General features: G+C 40.7%; 1 protein-coding gene across 3 annotated transcripts in view; it reads right to left on the reverse strand.

Annotated features, from left to right (window-relative positions):
• Positions 1-27,502, reverse strand: part of AFF1 (ALF transcription elongation factor 1) — a 202,672-nt gene that overhangs the window by 55,921 nt on the left and 119,249 nt on the right. For all 3 annotated transcript variants that reach the window (XM_073599923.1, XM_073599915.1, XM_073599931.1), the window contains 8 exons: positions 22,985-23,026; positions 20,286-20,372; positions 19,466-19,502; positions 18,988-19,039; positions 14,997-15,057; positions 14,856-14,893; positions 12,894-13,023; positions 9,830-10,738 (listed from right to left, as the gene is read on the reverse strand). In XM_073599923.1, coding sequence (XP_073456024.1) covers positions 9,830-10,738; positions 12,894-13,023; positions 14,856-14,893; positions 14,997-15,057; positions 18,988-19,039; positions 19,466-19,502; positions 20,286-20,372; positions 22,985-23,026 — 1,356 coding nt within the window. The remainder of the gene's footprint in view (positions 1-9,829; positions 10,739-12,893; positions 13,024-14,855; positions 14,894-14,996; positions 15,058-18,987; positions 19,040-19,465; positions 19,503-20,285; positions 20,373-22,984; positions 23,027-27,502) is intronic.

Consider the following 27,502-nt stretch of genomic DNA (forward strand, 5'->3'; position numbering starts at 1 on the left):
AAGGTATCTTATGATTATGCGGTTCCTCCACTATAATGACAACACCCAGTGCCCTCCCCACAATGACCCAGCTTATGACAAATTATTTAATATTCGGCCACTTCTAAATTATTTAGCTGAAAAATTCTCCCAGTTATATACCCCTGGCCAAAATATCTCCATCGACGAGTCACTTGTAAAATTCTCAGGCAAACTGGGCATCAAACAGTTTATACCCAGCAAAAGGGCCTGATATGGGGTTAAGCTGTACAAGCTTTGTGACCGAGAAATGGGGTATATCTACGCCTTCCTGGTATATGAAGGGAAGGACACCCAGCTGCATCCCCCTGAATGCCCCGAGTACATTGGAGCCAGTGGGAAAGTTGTTTGGGAGCTTGTCTATCCACTCCTTGGAAAGGGTTACCATCTTTATGTGAACAATTTCTATTCAAGCTTGCCACTCTTCCGCAGCCTTTAACGGAAGGACACTCCAGCATGTGCTACAGTGAGAGCCAATAGGAAAGGCTTCCCGCAAAGGCTCGTTAATAAAAGACTACAAAGAGGGGAGACAGCGTCTTTGCGGAACCAGGAGCTATTGGCTGTCAAGTGGAGGGACAGACAAAACGTCCACAGGCTCTCAACAATTCATGACACCTACGTGGAAATCCCAAGAAGAAATGGCTCAATTCGGAAACCAGCTTGTGTCCATGAATATAATTTGTTCATGGGGGGGGTGTCGACTTCAACGATCAGCTGATCGAACCCTACCTTCCCGCAAGAAAATCCTGCAATTGGTAAAAAAAAGTTTCTATTTATTTTTTGTTTGGCCATGTATAACACTTATATTATCTACCAAAAATCTACCGAGACCCCTATCCTATCTTCATTACCAAGAAGAAATTATCACCGTCCTATTGTACCCCAAAGGCCCACCACAAAATATTCGATCCGATTCAGTGAGCAGACTCCAAGAACGTCACTTTCCTGAGAAACTCCCCCTCCGTAAAACAGGCCAAAAATGTCAGAAGAAATGCCGGGTGTGCTCCAGAGGAGGAGTTAGAAGAGACACTGTGTATTTCTGTCCCCAATGTCCTTCCCAACCAGGCCTCTGTATAGGTGAATGTTACCACCGTTACCATACTTCAGTACATTATTAGTGAAGTATGGTAAACGTAATTGTCATTTACCTCCACACCCCTTATGCCACTGCACTAAACTGTACATACCGCTGCCTTCTCCTGAACTGACCCTGCCATGCTATACGTTCACGCTTCTGTCTAACGCTAAACATACCTCTGCCTGCTCCGGAACTGACCGTGGTCTGTTATACGACCACGCTTCTACCTAACCCTAAACTGTACCTATCTCTGCCCGATCTGGAACTGACCCTGGACTGTTTGACCACGTTTTGTGCCTGCCTCTTGGACTGATCTTTTACCCTGCTATGCTAGTGGGAACACAGGGGTCTCACATATGTGAGGGGCAACATAATTGTTTTTCTGGATGAAGAAAACAAAATTTTTAGTTTTCACATTCCCGGTAGGGTCTGGAGACTCGGAGGCTTCAAAGAGATTTGCCTCTACCCCGTCCCATTTTTTCCTGGCCTGCTACCTGTCCTATGGACCATGTTCCTGTCTACTATCAGGACCAATATTTTGTTACTGCTGGCAATATGTTCACCTGCACTGATCCTGGACTGTATATGGACAGTATGCCTGCCTGTACCGACTATGGACGATGACCACGTCCCTGCCTGCTGCCTGGATCAGGGCTCTCCTCCTGTGGACAATTGCACTATTAAAACCACAAGTAATCTTTTGTTTACTCTTTGCTCAGCGGAATGTATTTTGGGGTGTAATCCTTGGTATATACATGCTATGTGTCAGAAATATGAAGGACCTTCAAAAATGTGATAGGTTGTCAGTAAATTAGATGTGTAATTTATGTCCCTAAAACATCTGATGGTGCTATGTGGATGTTGGGCCTCTGTATGTGGCCAGGCTGTGTAAAAGTCTCACACATGTGGAATCACTATACTCAGAAGGAGTAGCAGAGTATAAAAAAAAAAAAAAAAAAAAAAAAAAAAAAAAAAAAGCGTTTTCCAAAAACTTCTGGAAAAAATGAACCGTTCGAAAGACTCATTATGCCTCATAGATTATACAATGGGGTGTTAGCTTTCCAAAATGGGATAATTTTGTGGGCATTTGCATTGTCCTGGTGTTCCAGGGCCTTCAAAAGTGAGAGGTCGTCATGAAATTGTGTGTGTAATTTTGCTCCTAGACCGCCTGGAGGTGCTACTTGGATGTTGGGCCTCTGTATGTGGTCTCACACATGTGGTATCGCCATACTTAGGAGGAGTAGCAGAATGTATTTTGGGGGTGCAATTTGTGGTATGCACATGCCATCTGAGAGGAATAACCTGTTAATATGACAATTTTGTGGGAAAAATAAATAAATCTTAATTTTGCAAAGAATTGTGGGAAAAAAATGACAACTTCAAAAAACTAACCACGCCTCTCACTAAATACCTTGGGGAGACTACTTTCCAAAAAGGGGTCATTTGGAGGGTATTTGTACTTTCCTGGCTTGTTAGGCTACTTTCACACTGGGGCGATGGGGGCGTCAGCGGTAAAGCGGCGCTATGTTTAGTACCGCTTTACCGTTGTTTTAGCAGAGCTGTTCGGCCACTAGCGGGGTGCTTTTGACCCCCGCTAGCGGCCGAAAAAGGATTAAAACCGCCTGCAAAGCGCCGCTGCCCATCGATTTTAATGGACAGTGACTCTTTAGGTGCAGTGTGTACACCGCTCCTACAGCGCTGCAAAGATGCTGCTTGGTCTTTTTTCATTTATATTGCAAAAAATAAAAAACCCAGGGGTGATTAAATACCACAAAAAAAAAAAAAAAAACTATTTGTGTGAAAAAAAGGACAAAAATTTCATTTGGGTACAGTGTTGCATGACTGAGCACTGAAAGCTGAAAATTGGTCTGGTTAGGAAGAGGGTTTAGGTGCCCAGTGGGTAAGTGGTTAAACATTGCTGTGCAATGCATGCAATAGCGACACGGTAGTGCGGAAATTTGAGGTTTAAATCAAGTGTGAGGAGGAGACACCACTGTGCTTAGTGATCTTTGGACTTCTCCCATGTTGTTCAGGTAGATCTCAACCTCTTGAAAGGTTGCCAACCCCTGCTGTAGTACATTTAAACATCTGTTCATTTCAGATTGTTGAGATTCAGCCTCTGGTATCTCCAGGTTGCAATCATAGCAAAAGGGGCTTTTTAGTGTATTTTGGTTATTTTTGAGGGGCTTTTCTACCGTGTAAGGTCTCATGCACACTGGGCATTTGCCCAGCTCTGCTGAACACCTTTTCTCCTGGTAGAAGATACTCCTAAAGCCGTGTTCGGCAAACATGTTCAGAGACATTTGGGCTACTGCTTAGGCTCATTTACGTGTGTATGTGCATTCAACGTTTTTTTTTCTGCTAGAACGCTCCTTTCGTGAACAAGCAAGTGTTTTTTTTTTTAATTTCTGCCCCTAAACGCTTCTGTCTATAAATGCCTGTAAACGCCTATGTGTGCAAGGGCATGTAGGCTAACATTCAGGGGTGTTTAAAGGCAGAAAAAATGGTCAAATGACTTTAAAAGAGAAGTATGGGCTTGTGAAAAAAAAAAAAAAAAAAATCACCTATACCTCACCCATCATCTCAACCATGGATTATTATTCACACCTATGGAGAGCTGACAGCCAGTTCTCCAGCATCTACTTAAAATGTGTCATCATTGGAGATGATATTCATTCCCAGAGGATGCCTCATAGGAGGAAATGCGTCAGTCGGAGTTGGGTCTGTGATATCATTGCATCGAGGCTGTGTGGATGACAAGATTTTTGAAAGCGGTCTGGTCAAATGTCTGATATATTGAAACTCATGTAAGTGGAATACGTGTTCTAATAAATGGAAGTTTTTAGCACAGTTGCGCTATGAGATCCTTTCTTTCTTATGTTCCTTATATATGAGTGTTGGAGTCTAAGCTGGGAAGTGTTGACAGAGTTTAAGCAGACGCTGGGGACTTGGCTGTCCACTCTATCTGCCGGAGCCATAGCTCTGAATGCTAATCCATGGTTGAGAGCGCTGGCTCCTTGGAAATACATCAGCGCTAATGATCTCAATAATTTGAGATCATTAGGGTCTGGTAAGAGACTACATTACCTCATGAGCACTTTCAGCACGTTTGTGCTTTCTTATTGTGAGCACTGAGCACTTTTGTTTGCACCAAGTATTGGACTTTTCAAGGATTGATTCTGTGTACTAAAGAAAAATATAGTTTTTATATTGTTTCACATATTGACTTTTTTTGTAAAATACTGGTTTAAACAATTATCCATTTTTACTATGCTGATTTATGAATTTATTTTTAATTACTTTTATATTTGTACATTATTTGCTTTCAATTGGGGGATATTGAAGCATAATCACCCCAGGATGATTTGATTTACTTTTTATAGTGTGAGTAGGACTGTTCACACAAAGAATTGAAAGACACATGAATTGATTTTGAATATCATTTAAGGGGACATCACACTTTTTTTTTGCTATATTTGTTGTCACCTCTGACCTAGTATTCAGGCATATTTAAGTGTAGCAGTTCCAATTTATTCACCATAGATACTAAGCACGGGGTTCTGCTTTGCTTTAAGTTATTCTACAACTGTTTAGATTTAAAGTAGTATTAAAGACAAAGCTTTTTCATTTTGCATAGAATAAGGGAGAGTTATAAGCCAAAATGGGGAGTGCGAGGGAATCCCCATTGGATGGTGTCCTCTTACTGTTCTGGCGACAACCCAAAATTTGTGATTTTCTTCTATTTTGGATGATAATGGTAATGGCACAGACGGCAATAAAAACGGACAGGTGTTCTAATCCAGCTTCCCTCTATCCAAAACTAAAAAAGTTTTGCCTTCAGGTGCACATTAATACAGTGACAGAAAAGTGGAAGAGCAAGCAATTAAAATAGTAAAGTCAAAATTCACTTTCATTACAATAACTCAAAATATTTTCTAAATTACAATACCCTACAGTTACCTTTAAGAGCCCAAAAAAAAACTTTTTAAATAAGCTAGATACATTTTAGAAGTATAAAAGTGTATGTTAAGCCTGTCCTTTAGAAAGCAGCCACAGACTAGTAGTAGTAGTAGAAAAGCCCGTCCCGACCAAGCAGCAGAGAAGGACCCGTTCTCAGTGTGGAAGCTGTGGTCTCTGCTGAAGTCCAACAAGCAGCCTTCTAAACTCTCCAATTCGCAGGGTGCGTGATCCTTGCTGATTGCAGAGGTATTGGTTTGGGCAGCAGCAAGGTAAAACTTTGCAACATGCTGGCAGGGGACAGGCTTATCTACTCAGACTGTGGCTACATTCAAAAGCAAATTAAAAGAACACCTTTGCTTTTGATGCAGCTTAAAGGGCAAAAATTTATAAACCTATTACAGGACAATTTTATGGTCCAGTTTATTGAGGCCCCAACTAGGAATGAAGCTCTGTTGGACCTGGCAATCTCAAACCATGCAGAGCTTATTACTAAATGTTCATATAAAAGGAACATCTGGGTAGCAGTGACCATAACATGATTTCATTTGATGTTAGCTGTAAGCAAAAAACACATTTGAGAAAGATAAAAACACTTAAGTTCAAGAGAGCAAATTTTCCAAGGATGAGGGCTGCAAAGTATATTCCCATGGGCAATAAGTTTAAAAGGCTAAAAATAAAACCTATGTGGCTCACAGCCAGAGTTAAAAAAGCTATTAACTAGGGTTGTCCCAATACCGATACTAGTATCCGTATCGGCACCGATAGCAAGCATTTGCCCAAGTACTTGTACTCGGGCAAATGCTCCCGATGCTTCCGCCGATACCTGGAAGACAGCTGTGATCTGCGCATGGGGGAGTTACAAGATTCTCCCCCAGCGGCTTTCAGCAGCTTTAGTGACATACAGCGGTGATCGGTCACCACTGACTGTCACTGCATCCTCCTCCATGCCCGCTCTGTTCCTCTGTCCCCCTCCGTTCCTCTCTCCTTCCCTGTGTCTCTCCGCTGTCCCCTCCGTTCCTCTCTCCTTCTCTGTGTCTATCCGCTGTCCCCTCCATTCCTCTCTCCTTCCCTGTGCCTCTCCGCTGTCCCCTCCGTTCCTCTCTCCTTCCCTGTGCCTCTCCGCTGTCCCCTCCGTTCCTCTCTCCTTCTCTGTGTCTCTCCGCTGTCCCCCTCCGTTCTGCTGTGCCTCTCCGCTGTCCCCTCCGTTCCCCTCTCCTTCTCTGTCCCCCTCCGTTCTCCCCCTCCGTTCCGCCGTCCTCCTCCACCTTCCTTTGTGAATGGATAGAGTCAGCTGACTCTGTCCATTCACATAACTGAAACATTGTAATCTCCTGTGATTACAATGTGTCAGTTTATGAATGGAGAGGAGCCGCTGTCTTCTCTCCATTCATTCTCAGTGCAGCTGAGGCTGCAGAGAAAGGGACTGGGGAATCTCTATCCTCTGTCTCTTTCTCTGTCTCAAGGGGGAGATTTCAGAGGTCTGTTAAGACCCCTGATATCTCACCAAAGCCCCCCAACAGGGCCGATAAAAAAAAAAAAAAAAAAAAAAACACACACATATACACCGTTCACCACCCCCCCCCCCAAAAAAAGGAAACACTGTCAAAAAAAAAAAAAAAAAAAAACACATATTGCAATAAAGAATAAAAAAAATATTATTGTAAAAAAAAAAAAAAAAAAACACACACATATACACCGTTCACCACCCCCCCCCCCCCCCCAAAAAAAAGAAAACACTGTCAAAAAAAAAAAAAAAAAAAACACATATTGCAATAAAGAATAAAAAAAATATTATTGTAAAAAAAAAAAAAAAAAAAACAAACACACACATATACACCGTTCACCACCCCCCCCCCCCCCAAAAAAAGAAAACACTGTCAAAAAAAAAAAAAAAAAACACTGTCACGTGACAATAAAAAAAAGTATCGGTACTTGTACTCGGTCCTAAAAAAGTGGTATCGGGACAACCCTACTATTAACAATAAGAAAAGAGCTTTAAAGGAAATATAAAAATGAAGTAACACTAGTGTTGTTTAAATGTTTCAAAGAATATAACAGAATATGTAAAAAGGAAATCAAGGTCGCAAAAACTCAAAACAAACAGATTGTAAAAGATAGAACAATCCCCCAAACATTCTTCAAATATATTAATAGTAAAAAGGACAGGTCTGAGCATGTAGGCCCTTTACAAAATAATCTAGAGTGGGGGACTGGGGACAAAGAGAAGGCAAATTTATTAAATACTTTCTTCAGCTCTGTGTATATAAAGGATCATGAGGGAGCTCATGTTCATAATGGGGGGTAGTAGAGTGACAGCCCCAAATGATTCACAATGGCTCAAAAGGGATATGGTCCAGAAATATTTAGACAGGAAAAAGGTGGATAAAGCACCTGGAACAGATGGCATCCACCCACGAATCCTAAAAAAATTAAGCTCTGTAATTTAAAAGCCATTGTATCTCATTTTTAGGGACTCATTAATGACGGGAATAGTACCACTGGATTGGCGTAGGGCCAATGTGGTGCCTATATTTAAAAAGGGAACAAAGTCTTTACCAAGTAACTATAGACCTGTTAGTTTAACTTCTATAGTGGGTAAGATACTGGGGAGTTTAATAAAAGACCACATAGACGAGTTCTTGAAAAAATTGTGAAAATATTAATCCAAAATAGTGATAATAAAATAAAATTTAAATTGCGATCTGCTGCTGTTAAAAAATCATATATTGTAAATAGGGAAAATTTATGTGTATGAAAATGTAACTGCGCTGATCCAAAAAGTGCTTGTATAAATCATTAGTAAGACCTCATCTGGAATATGCAGTTCAGTTTTGGGCACCAGTTCTTAAAAAGGATATCGGGGAACTGGAGAAAGTGCAGAGAAGGGTAACCAAACTGATAAGAGGCATGGAGGAGCTCAGCTATGAGGAAAGATTAGAGGAACTGAATATATACTCTCTTGAGAAGAGGAGATTAAGGGGGGATATGATCACCATGTATAAATATATAAGGGGTCCATATAGTGAACTTGGTGTTGAGCTATTCACTTTACGGTCAACACTGAGGACAAGGGGGCACTCTTCACGTCTAGATAAAAAGAGATTTCATCTCCAAATACGGAAAGGTTTCTTCACAGTAAGAGCTTTGAAAATGTGGAATAGACTCCCTCCAGAGGTGGTCTGGTCAACTCAGTAGATTGCTTTAAGAAAGGCCTGGATTCTTTCCCAAATGTACATAATTTAACTGGGTACTAACATTTATAGGTAAAGTTGATCCAGGGAAAATACGATTGCCTCTCTGGGATCAGGAAGGATTTATTTTCCCCTGCTGTAGCAAATTGTATACTGCTTTTCTTCGGGGGGGGGGGCTTGGGGTCGCCTTCCTCTGGATCAACTGTGGGTATAGGATTGGGTATATGGGATTGTATGATATTTTTTATTTTATTTATATATATTTTTTTATGGTTGAACTAGATGGACTTGTGTCTTTTTTTCAACCTGACTATGTAAATTAAATTAGTAAATTGAGCCTCTTATGTACTGCAAAACTAAGTAAAAACGTTTGTGTAATTTTCAAAGGCAGATCTCTAACAAACCTTGGCTTTTCTTTAGCATTTGCCTTGGAACTATAGTAAGCTTCCAATTGTTTTTCTAAACATAAAGACCCCCAGCTGTCATCACCTAGTACAGTGATCTCCAAAATGCGGCCCGGGGGCCAGATGTGGCCCTTTGCTTGCCTTTATCCGGCCCTTGCACACCAACAGCGGGGCACTATTCCTTTCACTGACACCAATGATGGGGCACTATTTCTTCCCCTGCTATCAACAATTCGCACTATTCCTCCTCCTAATACAAAGGACTATTCCTTACACTGATACCAACAATGGGACATCATTCCTCCCACTGACACCAATGACAGGGCACTATTCCTCCCACTAATACCAATGATGAAGCATTGTCCACTCCTATTTACGCCAAAGCATTTTCTACTCACGCTGGTCACATTCTGGCCTCCAGAAAGTCTGAAAGACAGTAAACTGGCCCTTTGTTTAGAAAGCTTGGAGACCCCTGACCTAGTAAGTCACTGAACCGGAACAAACAAATTAAGTCAAATAATATTTTGAGGTGTCTCTGTAGCGCTCCATGCCAGTCCCTAGTCCTAGAGGTGGAGTGGCTAGCAGAAAGACAGTTACATAGTATGTGAGGTAAAAAAAAAGACACAAGTCCAACGTGTGATATGTCAGTATTACCTTGTATATCCCTGTATGTTGTGGTCGCTCAGGTGCTTATCTAATAGTTTCTTGAAACTATCGATGCTCCCCGCTGAGACCACCGCCTGTGGAAGGGAATTCCACATCTATGCTGCTCTTACAGTAAAGAACCCTCTACGTAGTTAAAGGTTAAACCTATTTTCTTATAATTTTAATGAGTGGCCACGAGTCTAGTTAAACTCCCTTCCGCGAAAAAGTTTTATCCCTATTGTGGGGTCACCAGTACAGTATTTGTAAATTGAAATCATATCCCCTCTCAAGCGTCTCTTCTCCAGTGAGAATAAGTTCAGTGTTACACAGGTTTGGGTAGTCAGCCGTCAACAGCATTGGGGAAGAGGTTCACTAACACAGTCAGAAAGGTAATTACGGTCTTATTTTACAGGTATGATTTTGCTGAGTATCTTCTGTTTAGTGACAGGGTAGCTTTATCATTAAAAAAGTTTGAGAAACCATTCTGTACTTTAGAAAGTAATGTTACACAAATGACAGGCGTACAAAATTACCTTTCGCTTTGCATGCTCCTTGCCATGATTATGTGAATGTGTTTTCTCAGGTTTCTCCTTGTTCTTACTGTGAGAATCATGATTGCTAATATTTTTACTCTTTGACTCATTAACTTTCCCTGATGATCCCGGGATCCTAGACAGCAATGACAGCTCAATTTTGACAATAAGAGCAAGAGGTTTATGACTGTTCTTGATAGGTGGCGGCAGTCTGTTGTCTCCTATTGGCAATAACACTTTGTCCCTATGAGAGTCCTCACGCACAACAACTGCAGGATGAGTAGGGTTAGTCCTATGATTGGCTTTGCTTTGACTCAGTCCTTTTGAACCAGAAGGGCACTGCGGGAGTGATAAGGCACTCTGTTTTTTGTCTGTTTGAGTGCTTGGACACTTTTTGGTGCTGCTACTATGGTGAGAGCTTCTGTGCTTCTTATTTTCACTACTATGTGCAACAATTGTGTTTGGTTCCTTATAGTCATTTGGTTTTGTTTTAACTTTCGTTTTCACAGTTGGCCTCTCCTTGGAAGGCTGGTCTCTTGGCCTGTATGGTTGTGGCTCACTTTCAACAGTAAGTCCTCCCTTTGGCTCGTTCTGAAAGGAGGCCTTGACAGGTCTCTTTGGCTGTTTAATGCCAACAGTCTGCCTAGGAGTTATAGTTTCATTGACTATAGGGGATTCTGGAAAACTAGGATTGTTCTGGATATCTTCCTGAGAAGTCCAATTAACCTTTTCATGGTGAGACTCAACAGTCTTTGGAGAGTCATGAAGAGGGGATGAAAGACTGTCATGCTCTTTACTCTCCCAGTGACCTTCTTGTTCATGATCCACAGTGCTATTGAGGCTTTCAGCAAGTGCTGCAGGTTTGACCATGAAGTTCCCCAACTGCCAGTCAGATGGCTGGGTGTCATGCTGTAACAGAATAGAAGAGGATGTAAAAAATTATTATCAGCTTTATTTCCTATGTTTATGACTAAGGAATATAAAGAGAGCCCACAGAGAAACTTATAAAAAGGAAATCACAGCCCTGCGCACATGGAATCTGTCTGATGGTACATTGCAAAAATAAAAAAAATTGTAAGCCTGTTGGTTTTGCGTTTTATGCTAGTTCACAATTACAGCACACAGCTTACTCTCCTCCTGTACCATGACATTTCTCACTGCCTGGTTACTGCAAAAAAACAATCACACAGTCTGGAAGCAAACACAGAAGCTAAAGTAAAAGTGGATCTGGGCCCACCAGTTTCGTTTCAAATGGATGGATTTTCTTTGCTCATTATGTTGACTAATAGCGGAGTATTCTCACTCAGAAAATGAAACAGTAAGACTGTTGACAGGTTATAAACTGAATGGAGTAAGAACACGTAAAAGCAGATCAGATGCATTAAGTATTTCGACTTTTTTTTTTTTTTTTTTTTATGGGGTTTGTTTAATAATTAACCACTTACTGTGCAATGCAATATCTACTGGGGCGGTTTTTTACCTTTTCACACACACATTAATATCTGCATTTGCTCCTAGAACTTATTTTAAATCCCAAACAATTCTATATTTTCTGAAGGCAGAGGCCTTGTAATTGGTGGCAGTTGAAATTTTTAGAGCGTACAAAATTTGTGCAAATGTTTATTAAATCCATAGTTTCAGGAAAAAAAAAAAAATAACACTAAAATAAATTTTAGTACAAAACTCACACAATATCATATCTAATTTATGGACAAAATATAAAAGATTGGATTGGGTAAATATATCAAACATGTCAAGCTCTAAAATTGCGAGTGCCTGTGAAATCAGGTAAAACTATGGTACCCAAAACTGTCCATAGACAACAGTTTAAAAGTCTTTACACGTTATCAGTTTAGTGTTACCATGAATTGCGGTCCTAGAATCGTTGCTCTCACTCAGACATCTGCAGTTTTTCATTTTTAATTATATTATTTTATTATACTTTAACACTTAAATTCTTTAATTTTATTATGATCACAAGTGGGACAAGCCCCCTTTGTCATAGCATGGGTAGGTGACAAGTTCTCCTTATGGAGAGATCAGGGCCCTCCACTGCAGCTAATCAAGCACAGATCGTGTTAATCAACTGTTTCCCTGGCTACATTACCTGAGGAATGACAGCTTTTAACCATGACGTAATAAATGTTGTTTCTGGGGTTGGTAGATGCTAAGGAAATCGGGGAAAAGATGTTAGGGGATTTTACCGCAGTCCCAGGTCACTGATTGTAAGAGCCATGGAACCACTATGGGCATTTTCTGTGTGGAGGGGGCATGGCCACTCTTTGGTTACTAGCCATTTGGCTTTTTTACATCTACTGAAAGCATAGGTTTGGTCATAAATATGGAAATAGTATTAAATTTCCACATTATGTTTCAATTAACCTACGCCTAATAATCTTAATGATCTTGAAATTGGTAAACATACTTTGTGAAGATCTCCACACATTTGCTTTCTTGAATTCTGTGACACATTCACTATGCCCTGTGCAAATGTACTGCTGTGTCACATTTCACAGAGCTGACCTTCTGAGCTACAGAGGTGCTGAGAGGAGGAGTTTCAGGAGGCGGAGTCAGTATAGAAATTAAAACATGCAAACAGCAAGATACCATGGGATATGTAGTAAATTGAAAGTAAAAAGCAGAGGAGAAGCTGCAAAGCATGCAGGAATCCAGGAAGTTGTGGAACGAGTTGGCCAGCATGCAGACAGCACTCACAAAACAAAAGGAGATTTTTTTCAAATAAGCTTATATTGCACTGTAAAAAATAACTATTGTTTGTATGTTATAAAAGGTTATAAAAATTGTTATAAAACAGGGTGTGCATTACTGCATGGACTGTCAATCTTGGTTACTGCTATTGTTCATCTATAGTGAGGCAGGCTAAAGACATCTTTGTTTCACAGTGAATCACACCTGTCACCATGTCAGATTTTCTTTATTAGTCCGCGGCCTAGGAAAAATATTGACCTGCAGTAGATTCAGCTAAAGAAGGCTGAACTAGTTGAAAAGATCCAATAACAGCAGGATATCAGAATGTCAAGTGTGACGTATCTAAGCACGTTACCTTATTCTCTTCACCATCACTTGAGCCACTTTCACTCTCTGTGTCTGAAGAGCTCTCGGTCTCACTCGCTTCAGTTTCCACACTGCCGGAATGTGCTGAGGCCACGCTGCCCACCTGGGATGGCACAACACTGCCAAACAAAACACGTTGGAGATAATGAGATTAGGGACTTAAAATCTCTATATACATTTATCTTTTCATTTATATAGTCTACAACAGCAGCTGTTTATGTAGTCATGGAACACTTCGTTGTTTGTAGTCTGTCCGACACTTACATTACATACACTTACAGTTCTAAACAGTGTAAGAAACACTGGGAAAAGGCAAATATATGGCAAAGTCTAAATACGAATTTAAAATGTATAGCCTTAAACATGCATTTCTACTGGCACAACATAGCAGAGCTGTCATATTTTTGATTCTTTTGAACAAACGTGTCCAACAATGGGTGGAGTTTCAATCGATGAGGATAGCCATGTGTTTTTACAAGTTTTAGACAAGTAAACACTACAGATATATGTGCTTTGTTCAGATTTCATGAATGAGGTTTACAACCACTTTCATTTTTGAGAAGTTGCCAGAAGAAAACGTGATGGGAGAATCTTTCAATGAGAACACCCGATCCAATGACAGTTCTTTAAGAGGCTACTTCTCATTTCAAGATAATTCCTCTCATTTTCTGCTGCATCTCTAGGAGAGGAAATAAAGGGTATCTCCCTGATGGGACAGAGAATAAAAAATATATATACACTAATGGGTTAACCATTTTCTATTTTTTCCACATCTTAAAAAAGGTTGACTTTTGACACTTAAAGCGTTACTAAACCAGGACCCTGCATTCACTATATCTGGTCTCCCACAGTACACAGAAATGCAAATATTTTAGTAAATATAAGCTGCCAAATACCTTTTCTCATCAGCAGTATAGAGCAGTCTTGTGACTTCTAGCAGGGTCTGGTTAAAGCTTGTAGGAGGAGTTTTAATTTGGCTCTGACTGTCCTATAAGGCTGCAGGACCCCTGACCCTCTGTCTGGGCAGTGCTGTTTGGCCCTGTGCTGATCACATGCACCCCCCCCCCCCCCCCCAAAGGAAAAACTCTCTAGCAATACACACGAAGCTGAGCATGTGCAGAGTGTCCTCAAAGGCTCTGTTCTATCAGGAGATGGTTTGGGGACGGTGGAAGAAGAGGCGGATCAGAGGAGACGGGATCAAACATCCTTTTTACACAATGCAGAGGATTAACCCCTTAGGTTCCACAGTGAGTTTAACAAGCAAGCTTGTAGGAGGAGTTTTAATTTGGCTCTGACTGTCCTATAAGGCTGCAGGACCCCTGACCCTCTGTCTGGGCAGTGCTGTTTGGCCCTGTGCTGATCACATGCACCCCCCCCCCCCCCCCCCCAAAGGAAAAACTCTCTAGCAATACACACGAAGCTGAGCATGTGCAGAGTGTCCTCAAAGGCTCTGTTCTATCAGGAGATGGTTTGGGGACGGTGGAAGAAGAGGCGGATCAGAGGAGACGGGATCAAACATCCTTTTTACACAATGCAGAGGATTAACCCCTTAGGTTCCACAGTGAGTTTAACAAGCATGCTTTACTGCATATACAGACTGATTTTACTGTTGTGGCATCAGTAACACCTAAAGACATTAATACAAATCGTATATGGTATGAGCTGGAGGAGAGTCTGCTCAACTACACAGAAGTAATTCTAGCCCTGATTGTATACATTTTGGGGAAGTTGCCTTTGTTGTTTGATATCAGGGCCCCCAACAATTTTAATTCTAGCCCTTAACCCTTATAGAATAGGTTAGCAATTAAGGCTACAAAATAAAATTCTAAAACAAGCAAGGGACAGCAAAGAAAGGTAAAGACAGCTGTGAGCAGCCATCAAAACAAGGCATGTCTGGATTACAGAACCAGAGCGTGGCAATATATATGAATAACTAAATAAAAAGCAATACCTTGATGGGGCAGATGAAGAAAGTGGCTTCTCAGTAATCTGCAAAACAAATGTATAATAAATTAAGAGTGTTTAAATGAAACAAATATTAAAACGTTGTAAGCAGCTTTTATTGACTGAATAAATAAGGGTAGTAAAATACCTCCTCCTCCTCTTCATCGCTGTCTTCACTATCGCTGAGCTGGAGATCAGCTTCCAACATGCTAAGACCAAAAGAAGAGGATCACTCAGCACTAACTTTATATCACAATAGAAATAATTTAATGGTAAGATAAAGACTATACTATACTAATGGCAGTGAAAGCACCAAAACAGTAAATGAAAAGGTTTTGCATTTCAGCAAAAGCTTGCAACAGATTAAAAGCTTTTTACCTCCAATGTCATTTTATTTTTTCTTCCACACTGTAGTATCTGGTCCCTTTATTGTAGAAATAACATGCCAGGCACATTGATTTCACTGGATGCAACACATTGATGTACTACTTCTAATTCTTTAGCAAAAATTGTACCCCATGTCATATTTGGCAGAAAGTACCGTCACCAAATGCAACCTATTCAAGTGAATAGGGTTGTGCTGCAAGATTGAGGTTTGGTATTTACATTTTTATATTTATATGTTTATTCAGCTGTCAAAAAAAGGGGGCATTCTGGGGGTGGCAGTACTGCCCTTTGAATGCCTGGCAGCTGTTTCTCTACTGCCTTCTGAAAAGCAATCCACTGCTGATCATGTTTTAGAGATGTGGTAGAGTTCTGCCTGCGTAAAAAATGAGGCCTTACAGCCCTACTATTTCCATCTTGTGCTGTGAAGCTCCACCACTGGCTCCCTCACTGTTGAGGTTTGTGCCGGGGCAAAAAACATTTGCAAGTCAATAGAGGAAAAAACAAAATTACTAGAGGGGCTCCATTACTCTGGAGGGCCAGTGTTTAAAAAAGAAGGAAACTCACATATGTGCAGGTGGGTGATATCAGCACAAAGTTTTGGATTCAGTTCTACAGTGAGCATTTTGTGTGTATATAATAGGTTTAAAGCAATTTGACTTGCATATCTTGCAAATGAGATAAATTAAAAGAGAAGTATGAGGTTTGGTGGGTTTTTTTTTTTTGCAGAATCATACTTGCCTATGTGGACTGGTGACTGCTCACTGGAGCACTGGGCTGTGGGAGGAGGCCGGAGAGGCTGAGCTGGGTGCCAGTCCAGGCATGTGGGCGTATCTCAACTTCATTGTCGTGATCTTGCCCAAACCTGGACCAGCTCTGTGACGTCAACCTGCTGTCTGATGAAAACGGGTCACAGGAGTACAGAAGGAACTACACTCCACAGGAGAAGTACAACCAAACAAGCTATGGCTGTACTTCTCCTTTAACTGCAAAAAGGTGTTAACGAAAGAATATATTAGATTAAAAAAAAACATCTATGGGTTGTTGTGCTCCACCTTTGTGACACACTTGTAAGACAGGGCTAAATAATAAATGCCACGAGGGTCATAAACTGAAGTTAAAGCTAACCCATAGGGATATTAACCTCAAAAAAAATCTGACATTCAGACTTTAAAACAGGCATCTTCAAGTAACGAATGAGAGCTACACAATCTGACTTATGCAAACACTGACTTAATGTGGATCTGAACAAATTTTATAGGAAAAGGTTAAAGATATATCATTTTTTTTGTAACTGTACTGTCTCTTATGATACAAAGTGCATGTAATACTTTATCCCATGTTGCTTTATGTTTTCTAAGTCTAGTTATGTCTAGTTAAGTCCAACCTGCCCCCTTCAGCTGCTGCAGCAGATCTGACAACAGCTAGGAAGGATATGACCGGATATGGCACCTTGGCACCTTGTCTAGTCTCTGAGCACTTTCAACAGACAACCAACAACAAGAGAAATGCAGAGGAAGGGGGCCTCTGCATTCCCCTTGCCTTGTAGACTTCAATGAAAAAAATACAGTAAATAAAATAATCAATAAATTTTCTTCAACTGTGCCTAAGCAGTAACCTGAAAAAATACATTTTTTGTTTTTAATTCCTCCTGAAACATAGTGCACTTTCTGCTGGTCTCTAAATGCGCCTAGGTACTCTTGTGCATACAGCCTTATAGTCTGCAGTGCAAGATCTAGGTCATTGCTCCTCTGAGTGCTAGTCTTTGTACTAAGATTTGGCAGTGTTACTAGTGTGCTGCTCATGGTTGCTCTTACTGGAGACTGACGCAAAGAAGCAAATTCAGCTGCAGGAAGACTACAGGCAAATCCTGGTGACTTGCCTTCCATTTGTCATATTTTGGGCATTAACTTCTAGAGTTCAGTCCCTCTTTAACAAGCTAGAAGTCAACATTTTGGTCCACCCTTCTCCATGCCTCACTACTAGTCGCCAAGTGTGAAGACTACTTAAACAAGCAACTTCAAAGCACAGTAGTATAGTATTGAGAAAGCCAAAGCACCAAATGTCTAGTTACCTTTGGTTATTATTACATAATCACTACTAGCCAAACCTAGTCACTGGTGGGACACTATGGAATGTTAAAAGAAATGCAGCCTATTTCTAAAATTCCCACATGACAACATGCAAAATATGAACATTCCATAGTACTCAGTGATAACGAAGGCCGTCAATACACGGTTCGAATCTCGGCCGGTTCAACAGGAGCCAGCCGAGATTCGAACAGTTAATGGGCAGGCTGAATGTACCAAGTTGATCAATTGATCAACTTGGGTACAACCAGACTGATGGATTCTCTTGCAATTATCGCTAGCGGCTGCTATAGTCACTAGAAATAATCACTGTCTTCTCCTAGCGCGGATGGCTTCCCCCAACCTCCTTCACCAGGAGAAGACAATGGCCCAGCAGGAGGGATTCCCGCATTAAACACTGTCCAATTTTTTTCCTGCAACCATGGAAAATCTGCTCCGTGTATGGCCTGTCTAAGAGCCTGTAAAAGCACAATGGAAAAAATAGGAACACAAATTACAAAACAGAAATTATTATACTGCTCTGCTTAGTTCACTTCAAAAACATATAGAAATGAACCTTCCCCTAAAAGGAGCTTGGTGATAAGTTCTATTCACAAAAGTCTGACTCCATATTCCATTATTGTGCTGACTTTCCTTGTGATCAGGACAACTGGTCATTTTCCAAGGACAGTTCTATAAATACACTTTAATGCAACTGATTTAATTGTCACCTTCATCAGTGTTGTGCTCACATGGCATTATTGATGTGCCATAAAATTCCAATCATATTTAGCTATATTTCTGCAGTATAATAGTACAGATCACATGGAATTTTACACGTTTACTCATCTTCTCATGATCTACATGTATTCAATAAACATAAATCTTACAACAGTTAATATTACACCCAAGCCTCTAACCTAAATTTGCATGTATTTATACCAAGATCATTTTATACATGGGATCCGTGGATCGTAAGCTAGTAGAAGCTTAAAAGCTGTTCATAGACTGTTAGGACTTCTTTTCATTCAGCCCGCAGGCTGAACGAAAAAAAAAAAAAAAAAAAAAAAATTAACAGATTCCTCTACCCATGCTAACAGTACAATGGATGAATCCCTCCACCAAGCTTTTGTATTCCAATAGCTGATGCTGGCAGAAGGGGGCTGACAGAGCAACACACATAATGTATTTTGTCCCATTCTTCAGGAACCAACTGAAGGTCGCAAAGTGTATGATCAGCTTAAAGCACGCTCACATATCTGCATGGTGCTAATGCATGTTATACCAAACGTAAGGTTTCCAACGCTACCAGGGCTATCATCCTATGCTTCATTAGAAAGAAACTCCTAGCATTGGCTACAGGCAGTGCCCGAGTTATGAACGGCCTCAAATGCCGGCCACTTGTGCTCCACGCTGGTCCTGGATACCTCCGGACACATCCCATACTGCAGTACTATATGTACTGCATGACCAGAAGAGCCCCAGATAACATAACAAGCGCCCGGAACATCCCACATCCATGCAGACGTTCCGACCGGAAGTTACACTTAGAAATGCAGTGTTGCGACTTACGAACAACTTCGACTTACGAACAAACCTACAGTCCCTATTGTGTTCGTAACTCGAGGACTTCCTGTATTGGTTTTGTGAACAAGCAGCCAAAAATCATCATGCATATCTACTTACGATGACCCCTCTTGTGGGCTTGGCAAGACTTTTGAGGACGTGTCATGTTGTTCTGCAAATAAGACAAAATAAAAAATATACTTAAAACAAGACTTAAATGGGTCCTATTGGGACTGCGCATACAAGATACAGTGAAGCCATAATAAGGTTGAGTCACAAGCATGGCGGGTAAAAGATATTGGTCAAAATAAGGTGAGAAAGCCAAGAAATATAACAGACAAGAGATACACTGCAAGGCTGAAACCTACACCAATAAGGAATGTGAGAATAAGACAAACAGCATGGGAACTCACTAAACAGAAGTAAGCTAAGAAGAAAGAAAGACCGACCAAAAGATTACTCAAAAATTCTAAATGTCCATTAAATATATTGAATTTTGCGTTATTCTCCAAGACGTATGTTACATAGCATCAGTTTTAGCATTCAAGTAAATGACCATCTTTGTGTCACATATATTTATGGGAGGTTTATCACTTACTCTGGTTTACTTTGACAGATGAAACTTGCTGACTTTCCTGAGGTGAATATAAGAAAAGGGAGGAAAAAAAAGTTTAAAGTTCAAAAACAACTATATTAGTTTTCAAGGACAATACTTTGATAATACTGATCCTTTAGGGCCTTTGCACACTGAGGAGTTTTTCAAGTGTTTTTGTGTTTAAAAACAAAAAAGGGGGGGCCTGAAAAGCTCAAGAAAAATTCTTCCCTTTAAAATTAATGAATGTGTTCACACTGGGGTGGTGCGCTTCTGTTGCGGTAAAAAAAACCCTGCTTACAGTATCTTAGGAGCATGTTTGGGGAGCTAAAAAAAAAAAAAAAGTACCAAAAATGCACCTAATAAAAAAAAAAAAAACAAGGTCAAACCGTGGCAAAAACGCACCCACGATGTGTTTTTGGTGCGGTTTTTGAGTCACATGTACTTTACAAACCACACCGCAAAGGCTGTAAAATCGCGTTTTTGCAACAGATCAGCATGAAAGTGCCCTTAAGTAGTCCAGCTGGAATATTGCTTTCAAGTCCAACTCCAGACAAAACTTTTTCTTTAGGATAGAATGTTGGAAGATTAAAGTCCCCATCAGATTTTATAAGAAGGAAGGGAATATTTTCCTAATAGGGACACAGACAAGAACAAAAAACCCTTTTGATAATTTGTGCTGCTTGCCATGTGACCCTTTTGATAATTACGTGCAGTATCTGCTCTATTTTTTATGTTTTGAAGAGTGGTGCAAGCTTGTACACATAATGGGATAGATAGGTAACAGATTAATAAAAGAATAATTTTCTAATAATAGAAAACAAACCTTGTTGGGAAATGCAAATTTTGAAGGTTCAGTGGTGCTTGGTGTATGAATAGCTGTTAATGGCGGAGGCCATGAATGTGTCATTTCCTGGGAAACAGAACAGAACGTTAAAGTGTAAAATCTTGGTAAAGATGATCAAACTCCCATACTGTTGAAAAAATATCTTCCAGGTCAACTTAATACACTGCAAGGGTTTTGACAAAAGATTGCAGATACTTACCGCTTTCTGCTCCCTATATACTAAAGCAGTTTTGCTGTGCTTGCAGAGATTCTTCAACCCTAACTTGTAATAAACAATTAACCTGGAGATCAAGTTCGATCTTTAAATCTGCCACAGATAACACACAAGATAACAAGTGCAGTAAGCTGTAAAACAGCTGCCACCTCATGGTAACTGCTGCCAGTAATTTTACCATAAACGAAACAATTTCTGACATTGACTGAGTCAGTAGAAAACTGCAGGAGTGAGGAGAGGGGTTCTATAAAAATGAATGCTGAAATTGGAATAGAGAGAAATGTGAAATTTGGCAGCTACAGAAGCCCATGGCAGGACTAAAATTGTGTTATTTTGTTAACATTATTTATAGTGTATAGAAATTATATGTTACATTTTTGGAAAACAAGATTTGTCCTTTTGAAAGAAATGTTCACCATTGCCACTTTTTATAAATGATATAACCAGTTCAGGTACTATAAAGACACTAGAAATGTACTGCAACACTCAAATGCTAGCCTAACATTGAATGCCCAGGGTAGTCATAAACTTGAAGATTGGCTTTGACTAGAGTTCAAATTGTTACTGACTGCGTAATACATCATGACTTCTTTAGAGCTCCATATAGGAATTACAGAACTTGCTACAAATCTTTGAATTTAATTTTCTAGATGTATCAATGATCGGCCTATCCATGACTTTTTTAAGTAAAGACCCCTACCCTTTGCATATACTTTATAACTAGATGTCCCATGCCTCATGATGGGATTCTGCCATGATGAAGATGGGGCTAAAGTCATGCTGTATAGGGGAAGTCCTATTAAAACTTTAGGAAGCTTGGTATTGAATAAATCTTCCACCATTCGTGGAAAACTCAGAAATCCCACCGCAACATGCATGTTGGGGTCTCAAAAACTTTCAATATTAAGGCCATTTTTGGAAAGAATGTGTAATTTTTTTTGTTCTGTCACGGCCACCCTGATTGTCTCACAATTATTCCTCTGTACCCGAGCACAGACCCCACCATATTTGTTTTACCCAGCTTGCCGCCATCCTGTGCCCTGGAACCCACATGCAGGACACATCATCTAAGTGCTGAGGTGAGAGCTGCTCCCTGATGTGGACCCCCGTCCTGTTTCCCAGCTGAGTACTGAGGAGTCTGCCACCCTGCTGTGCCTGCATGGGGATTTACCCCATGCAGGCTACTTGCCTGGCATCTGCGCTCCTCCCTTGCTATCTCAGTGGGCACAACACTCCTGTGTGAGGTAGCTGCCAGTGCAACCCGACTCCAAGCTCAGGTTGCTTGGACACAAGATCGTGCCCCAGCTCCAGAGTTACATACTGTCTCTCCACTCTCCCAGCAATTGCTGCCTATGAAGCTGCATCCAAGACACAAAAACCCCAGAGGAACCGCAATTGGATTGGGAAGGAACCCTGCCCTGTGTCCTCTGAGCCTCCTTCCCTGCCACCCTCTCAGACCCTGGGCTGAGGCTACTGTTGGCTGGCAAGTCTCTTGCTCTGCCATACCCTGCTCTGCCCTGATCACTGTTGTGTGCTGGACCTAACCCTTGCCATGTCATACCTTGCTCTGCTGAACAGAAGGAACATTGGTCAAGGGGACTTTAAATAAGGCCAATCAGTGAGAAAATAAGTATAAACATGGTAATAAATCAGTAAATGTATTGCATAATAGCAAATAAAAATAACAAATGTTACAAATAAGGTGAAATCAGCCCCCGGGCTGGACGTTTCCCTGGTGACCCCCGCCCGCAGAGCTACCATACCTTTCCTCTATCCCCTCCCCGTCAATTGAGCTGATATGTAAGTATCATGGTTTCTATTTCTATATCAATTTGTATGTGGGTCACACCCATGATATTTATTATTTTATCTTGGTCCTTTCTTTTACCCTTAGACTTCATTCTTCTGCATCTACACCCGAGGAAGTGAAGATCAATCCACGAAACGCGTAGAGTTATAGGATGCTGTGCAAGGTTTGGATTTTTCTGACTATTCGCTGTATATATGCATTTCCTACTGTTTGGTGTTATCATGAAATCTTGTAACATATGTAAACCTACCTATTTTATGTCAACCATGGTTTAGCTCAATGCAATGTTTTATCCTGATTCCACCTTATTTATAACATTGTTATTTTTATTTTCTATTATGCAATAATCTTACTGATTTATTACCATGTTTATACTGATTTTATCAGTGGTTGGCCTCATTTAAAGTAGGTATCGACCGTTTTTTCAGTGTCAATACGATACTGATATTTCGGCCACCTCTCAGGCCGATATTGTCTGCCGATATTCTGTATGTTTAAAAAAAAAAAAAAATGTACACATTTTTTATAAAACATTTTTTGTTGGTAGTGCTTGCACTTCCCAGTTAAATTAAAACACTATTATGTGTTCATAAATTAGATTATCAGCTATAGAATACTAGAGTTGTTTTTTTTTAATGAAAGTTTTGCACATACCTTCAAAATCTCTTCAACACAATGGGCTTCATTGGTGAAGGTCTGAAAAACAACCAAGAAATTAGCATTAAGCAAATAGCCAGTGTTAAAGTACAACTATAGTTTTAAACAAACATGAGGAAACAAATATGCACATAAATTCTCTGAAAATGTATTTATTGTTTATTTAGTAAACTGGTTATGCTGGTGTATTTACATACACTATGAGTCATGCATAAATATGTAGATACCAAAGGAAAAATCTTCTTAATGTTGTAAGGCACCTGCTGTGCAAAGCAATGTTCCAAGGTCAGCCATAAATAAAGTCCAGAGCCTTGCTTATCCAAGCCAGATTAATGATCTTCACAACCCTGGTAGCCAATCAGACTTAAACCACCATTTCCCTTAGCAAAATAAAGCCCTTCAGCCACTACCCCTTTCCTCAATAGATGAAAAATTACTTAGAGCCATTACTGATATGCAAATTTCGACATTTTATCAAAAGTCAACAGCTAAGCCCTCATCTCCATCTCTAATCACTTCTTCTGGCCACTTATGTGTAAGCAGACAGCAGTGATGCATGATTGTTACATGAAGGTCTGTGTCATCTGATGTGTGGACTTTGAGTGACAGCCTGACTTTACTTTCTGTGTGCTGTGCAAGAGCCAACATGGCTGTGGGAGTGGGAGAATAACTATAATAACTATAATAAATGTGAAAACATTTTACTATTTTACTGCATTGCTAAATTACAATTTTCATTAATAAAAAAACATAACACTGCTCTTTAAACTCAAGTCAAATGTAATGCCTATACATCTCATCTTTACAGCAATAGATCTAGATTGATTTTATATTCTCTAAAGACACATGGGTAGTGCGCCTTTCAGAGCATTACATATATACAGTGGGGACGGAAAGTATTCAGACCCCTTAAAATTTTCACTCTTTGTTATATTACAGCCACTTGCTAAAATCATTTAAGTTCATTTTTTTCCTCAATGTACACACAGCACCCCATATTGACAGGAAAACACAGAATTGTTGACATTTTTGCAGATTTATTAAAAAAGAAAAACTGAAATATCACATGGTCCTAAGTATTCAGACCCTTTGCTGTGACACTTATATATTTAATATGCTGTCCATTTCTGCTGATCATTCTTGAGATGGTTCTACACCTTCATTTGAGTCCAGCTGTGTTTGATTATACTGATTGGACTTGATTAGGAAAGCCACACACCTGTCTATATAAGACCTTACAGCTCACAGTGCATGTCAGAGCAAATGAGAATCATGAGGTCAAAGGAACTGCCTGAAGAGCTCAGAGACAGAATTGTGGCAAGGCACAGATCTGGCCAAGGTTACGAAAAATTTCTGCCGCACTTAAGGTTCCTAAGAGCACAGTGGCCTCCATAATCCTTAAATGGAAGACGTTTGGGACGACCAGAACGCTTCCTAGAGCTGGCCGTCCGGCCAAACTGAGCTATCAGGGGAGAAGAGCCTTGGTGAGAGAGGTAAAGAAAAACCCAAAGATCACTGTGACTGAGCTCCAGAGTTGCAGTCGGGAGAAAGTTGTAGAAAGTCAACCATCACGGCAGCCCTCCACCAGTCGGGGATTTATGGCAGAGTGGCCCTACAGAAGCCACTCCTCAGTGCAAGACACATGAAAACCCACATGGAGTTTGCTAAAAAAGAAAAAAAAAAAAAAAAACACCTGAAGGACTCCAAGATGGTGAGAAATGAGATTCTTTGGTCTGATGAGACCAAGATAGAACTTTATGGCATTAATTCTAAGCGGTATGTGTGGAGAAAACCAGGCACTGCTCATCACCTGTCCAATACAGTCCCAACAGTGAAGCATGGTGGTGGCAGCATCATGCTGTGGGGGTGTTTTTCAGCTGCAGGGACAGGACGGCTGGTTGCAATCGAGGGAAAGATGAATGCGGCCAAGTACAGGGATATCCTGGACGAAAACCTTCTCCAGAGTGCTCAGGACCTCAGACTGGGCTGAAGGTTTACAACAGGCAACAAGACAATGACCCTAAGCACACAGCTAAAATAACTAAGGAGTGGCTTCACAATAACTCCGTGACTGTTCTTGAATGGCCCAGCCAGAGCCCTGACTTAAACCCAATTGAGCATATCTGGAGAGACCTAAAAATGGCTGTCCACCAACGTTTACCATCCAACCTGACAGAACTGGAGAGGATCTGCAAGGAGGAATGGCAGAGGATCCCCAAATCCAGGTGTGAAAAACTTGTTGCATCTTTCCCAAAAAGACTCATGGCTGTATTAGATCAAAAGGGTGCTTCTACTAAATACTGAGCAAAGGGTCTGACTACTTAGGACCATGTGATATTTCAGTTTTTCTTTTTTAATAAATGTGCAAAAAGGTCAACAATTCTGTGTTTTTCTGTCAATACGGGGTGCTGTGTGCATGAGGAAAAAAAATGAACTTAAATGAATTTAGCAAATGGCTGCAATATAACAAAGAGTGAAAAATTTAAGGGGGTCTGAATACTTTCCGTCCCCACTGTAGTTAACAAAAATCATTTAAAGAATAGGTTACCCCGACATTTCATATTCCTGATCTGTGCCTGTTGTACCACATACTTGTTTTAAAAAGTCTCCTGTTGTCCTTGTATTGTTTCCTTTGTGTGTTCCTTGGTGTGCCTGCCAGTCCCTGTGCTTTCCTGTTTCAAACTAACTACCCTAGGTGTGAAAACACATCAATCCCAGCGTGGTCAGTTTTCTGCCTGTGCTGGAAAAACAGCCTGCCTTTCCTCGTGGGGGGGACCCGGTGATTAATTCTAACGGCTATAGCCGCTGGCATTAATCGCATGCTAAAAGTCTGACATGCTGGTTGTACCCAAGTTAATCAATGAATCGACTTGGTTACAATCAGCCTACACATAGATGGTTCGAATCTCGGTCGATCCCTGCTGAGATCTGAGCCATCGATGGCCAGCTTAACACACTTTCAGGTGTCCTTTTATGAAGCAGTGAAATATATTCACTGCTTCGTTCTCCGTATCACTGCTCAATACACTGACAGACGGTGTGGTTAATGTTAAAAAAAATAAGGAGTCCCCCTACATACACACACATATACTCATATCTATCTATATATCTATCTATATCTATCTATATCTATATATATATCTATATATCTATCTATATCTATATATATATCTATATATCTATCTATATCTATATATATATCTATATATCTATCTATATCTATATATCTATATCTATATCTATATATCTATATCTATATCTATATATCTATATCTATATCTATATATCTATATCTATATCTATATCTATCTATATCTCTATCTATCTATCTATCTATCTATCTATCTATCTATCTATCTATCTATCTATCTATCTATCTATCTATCTATCTATCTATCTATCTATCTATCTATCTATCTATCTATCTATCTATATTAGGGTTGTCCCGATACCACTTTTTTAGGACCGAGTACAAGTACCGATACTTTTTTTTTAATGTCACGTGACAGTTTGTTTTTTGCTATTTTTTTGGGGGGGGGGGTGAACGTTGTATATGTGTGTGTGTTTTTTTGTTTTTTTTTACAATTTTTATTTTTTACAATAATATTTTTTTATTCTTTATTGTTTTTTTTATTATTTTTTTTTTTAATCAGCCCTTTTGGGGGGCTTTGGTGAGATATCAGGGGTCTTAACAGACCTCTGATATCTCCCCCTTGAGACAGAGAAAGAGACGGAGGATAGAGATTCCCCAGTCCCTTTCTCTGCAGTGTCAGCTGCACTGAGAATGAATGGAGAGAAGACAGCGGCTTCTCTCCATTCATAAATGACACATCGTAATCACAGGAGATTACAATGTTTCAGTTATGTGAATGGACAGAGTCAGCTGACTCTATCCATACACAAAGGAAGGAGGAGGGGGACGGAGGAACTGAGGGGGAGAACGGAGGGGACAGATAAGGAGAGAGGAACGGAGGTGGAGAATGGAGGGGACAGATAAGGAGAGAGGAACGGAGGGGGAGAACGGAGGGGGACAGATAAGGAGAGAGGAACGGAGGGGGAGAACGGAGGGGACAGATAAGGAGAGAGGAACGGAGGGGGAGAACGGAGGGGGACAGATAAGGAGAGAGGAACGGAGGGGGAGAACGGAGGGGGACAGATAAGGAGAGAGGAACGGAGGGGGAGAACGGAGGGGACAGATAAGGAGAGAGGAACGGAGGGGGAGAACGGAGGGGACAGATAAGGAGAGAGGAACGGAGGGGGAGAACGGAGGGGACAGATAAGGAGAGAGGAACGGAGGGGGAGAACGGAGGGGGACAGATAAGGAGAGAGGAACGGAGGGGGAGAACGGAGGGGGACAGATAAGGAGAGAGGAACGGAGGGGACAGATAAGGAGAGAGGAATGGAGGGGGAGAATGGAGGGGACAGATAAGGAGAGAGGAACGGAGGGGGAGAACGGAGGGGACAGATAAGGAGAGAGGAACGGAGGGGGAGAACGGAGGGGGACAGATAAGGAGA

Source organism: Aquarana catesbeiana, linkage group LG01 (assembly GCF_042186555.1).
Source record: "Aquarana catesbeiana isolate 2022-GZ linkage group LG01, ASM4218655v1, whole genome shotgun sequence".
Lineage (NCBI taxonomy): Eukaryota > Metazoa > Chordata > Amphibia > Anura > Ranidae > Aquarana > Aquarana catesbeiana.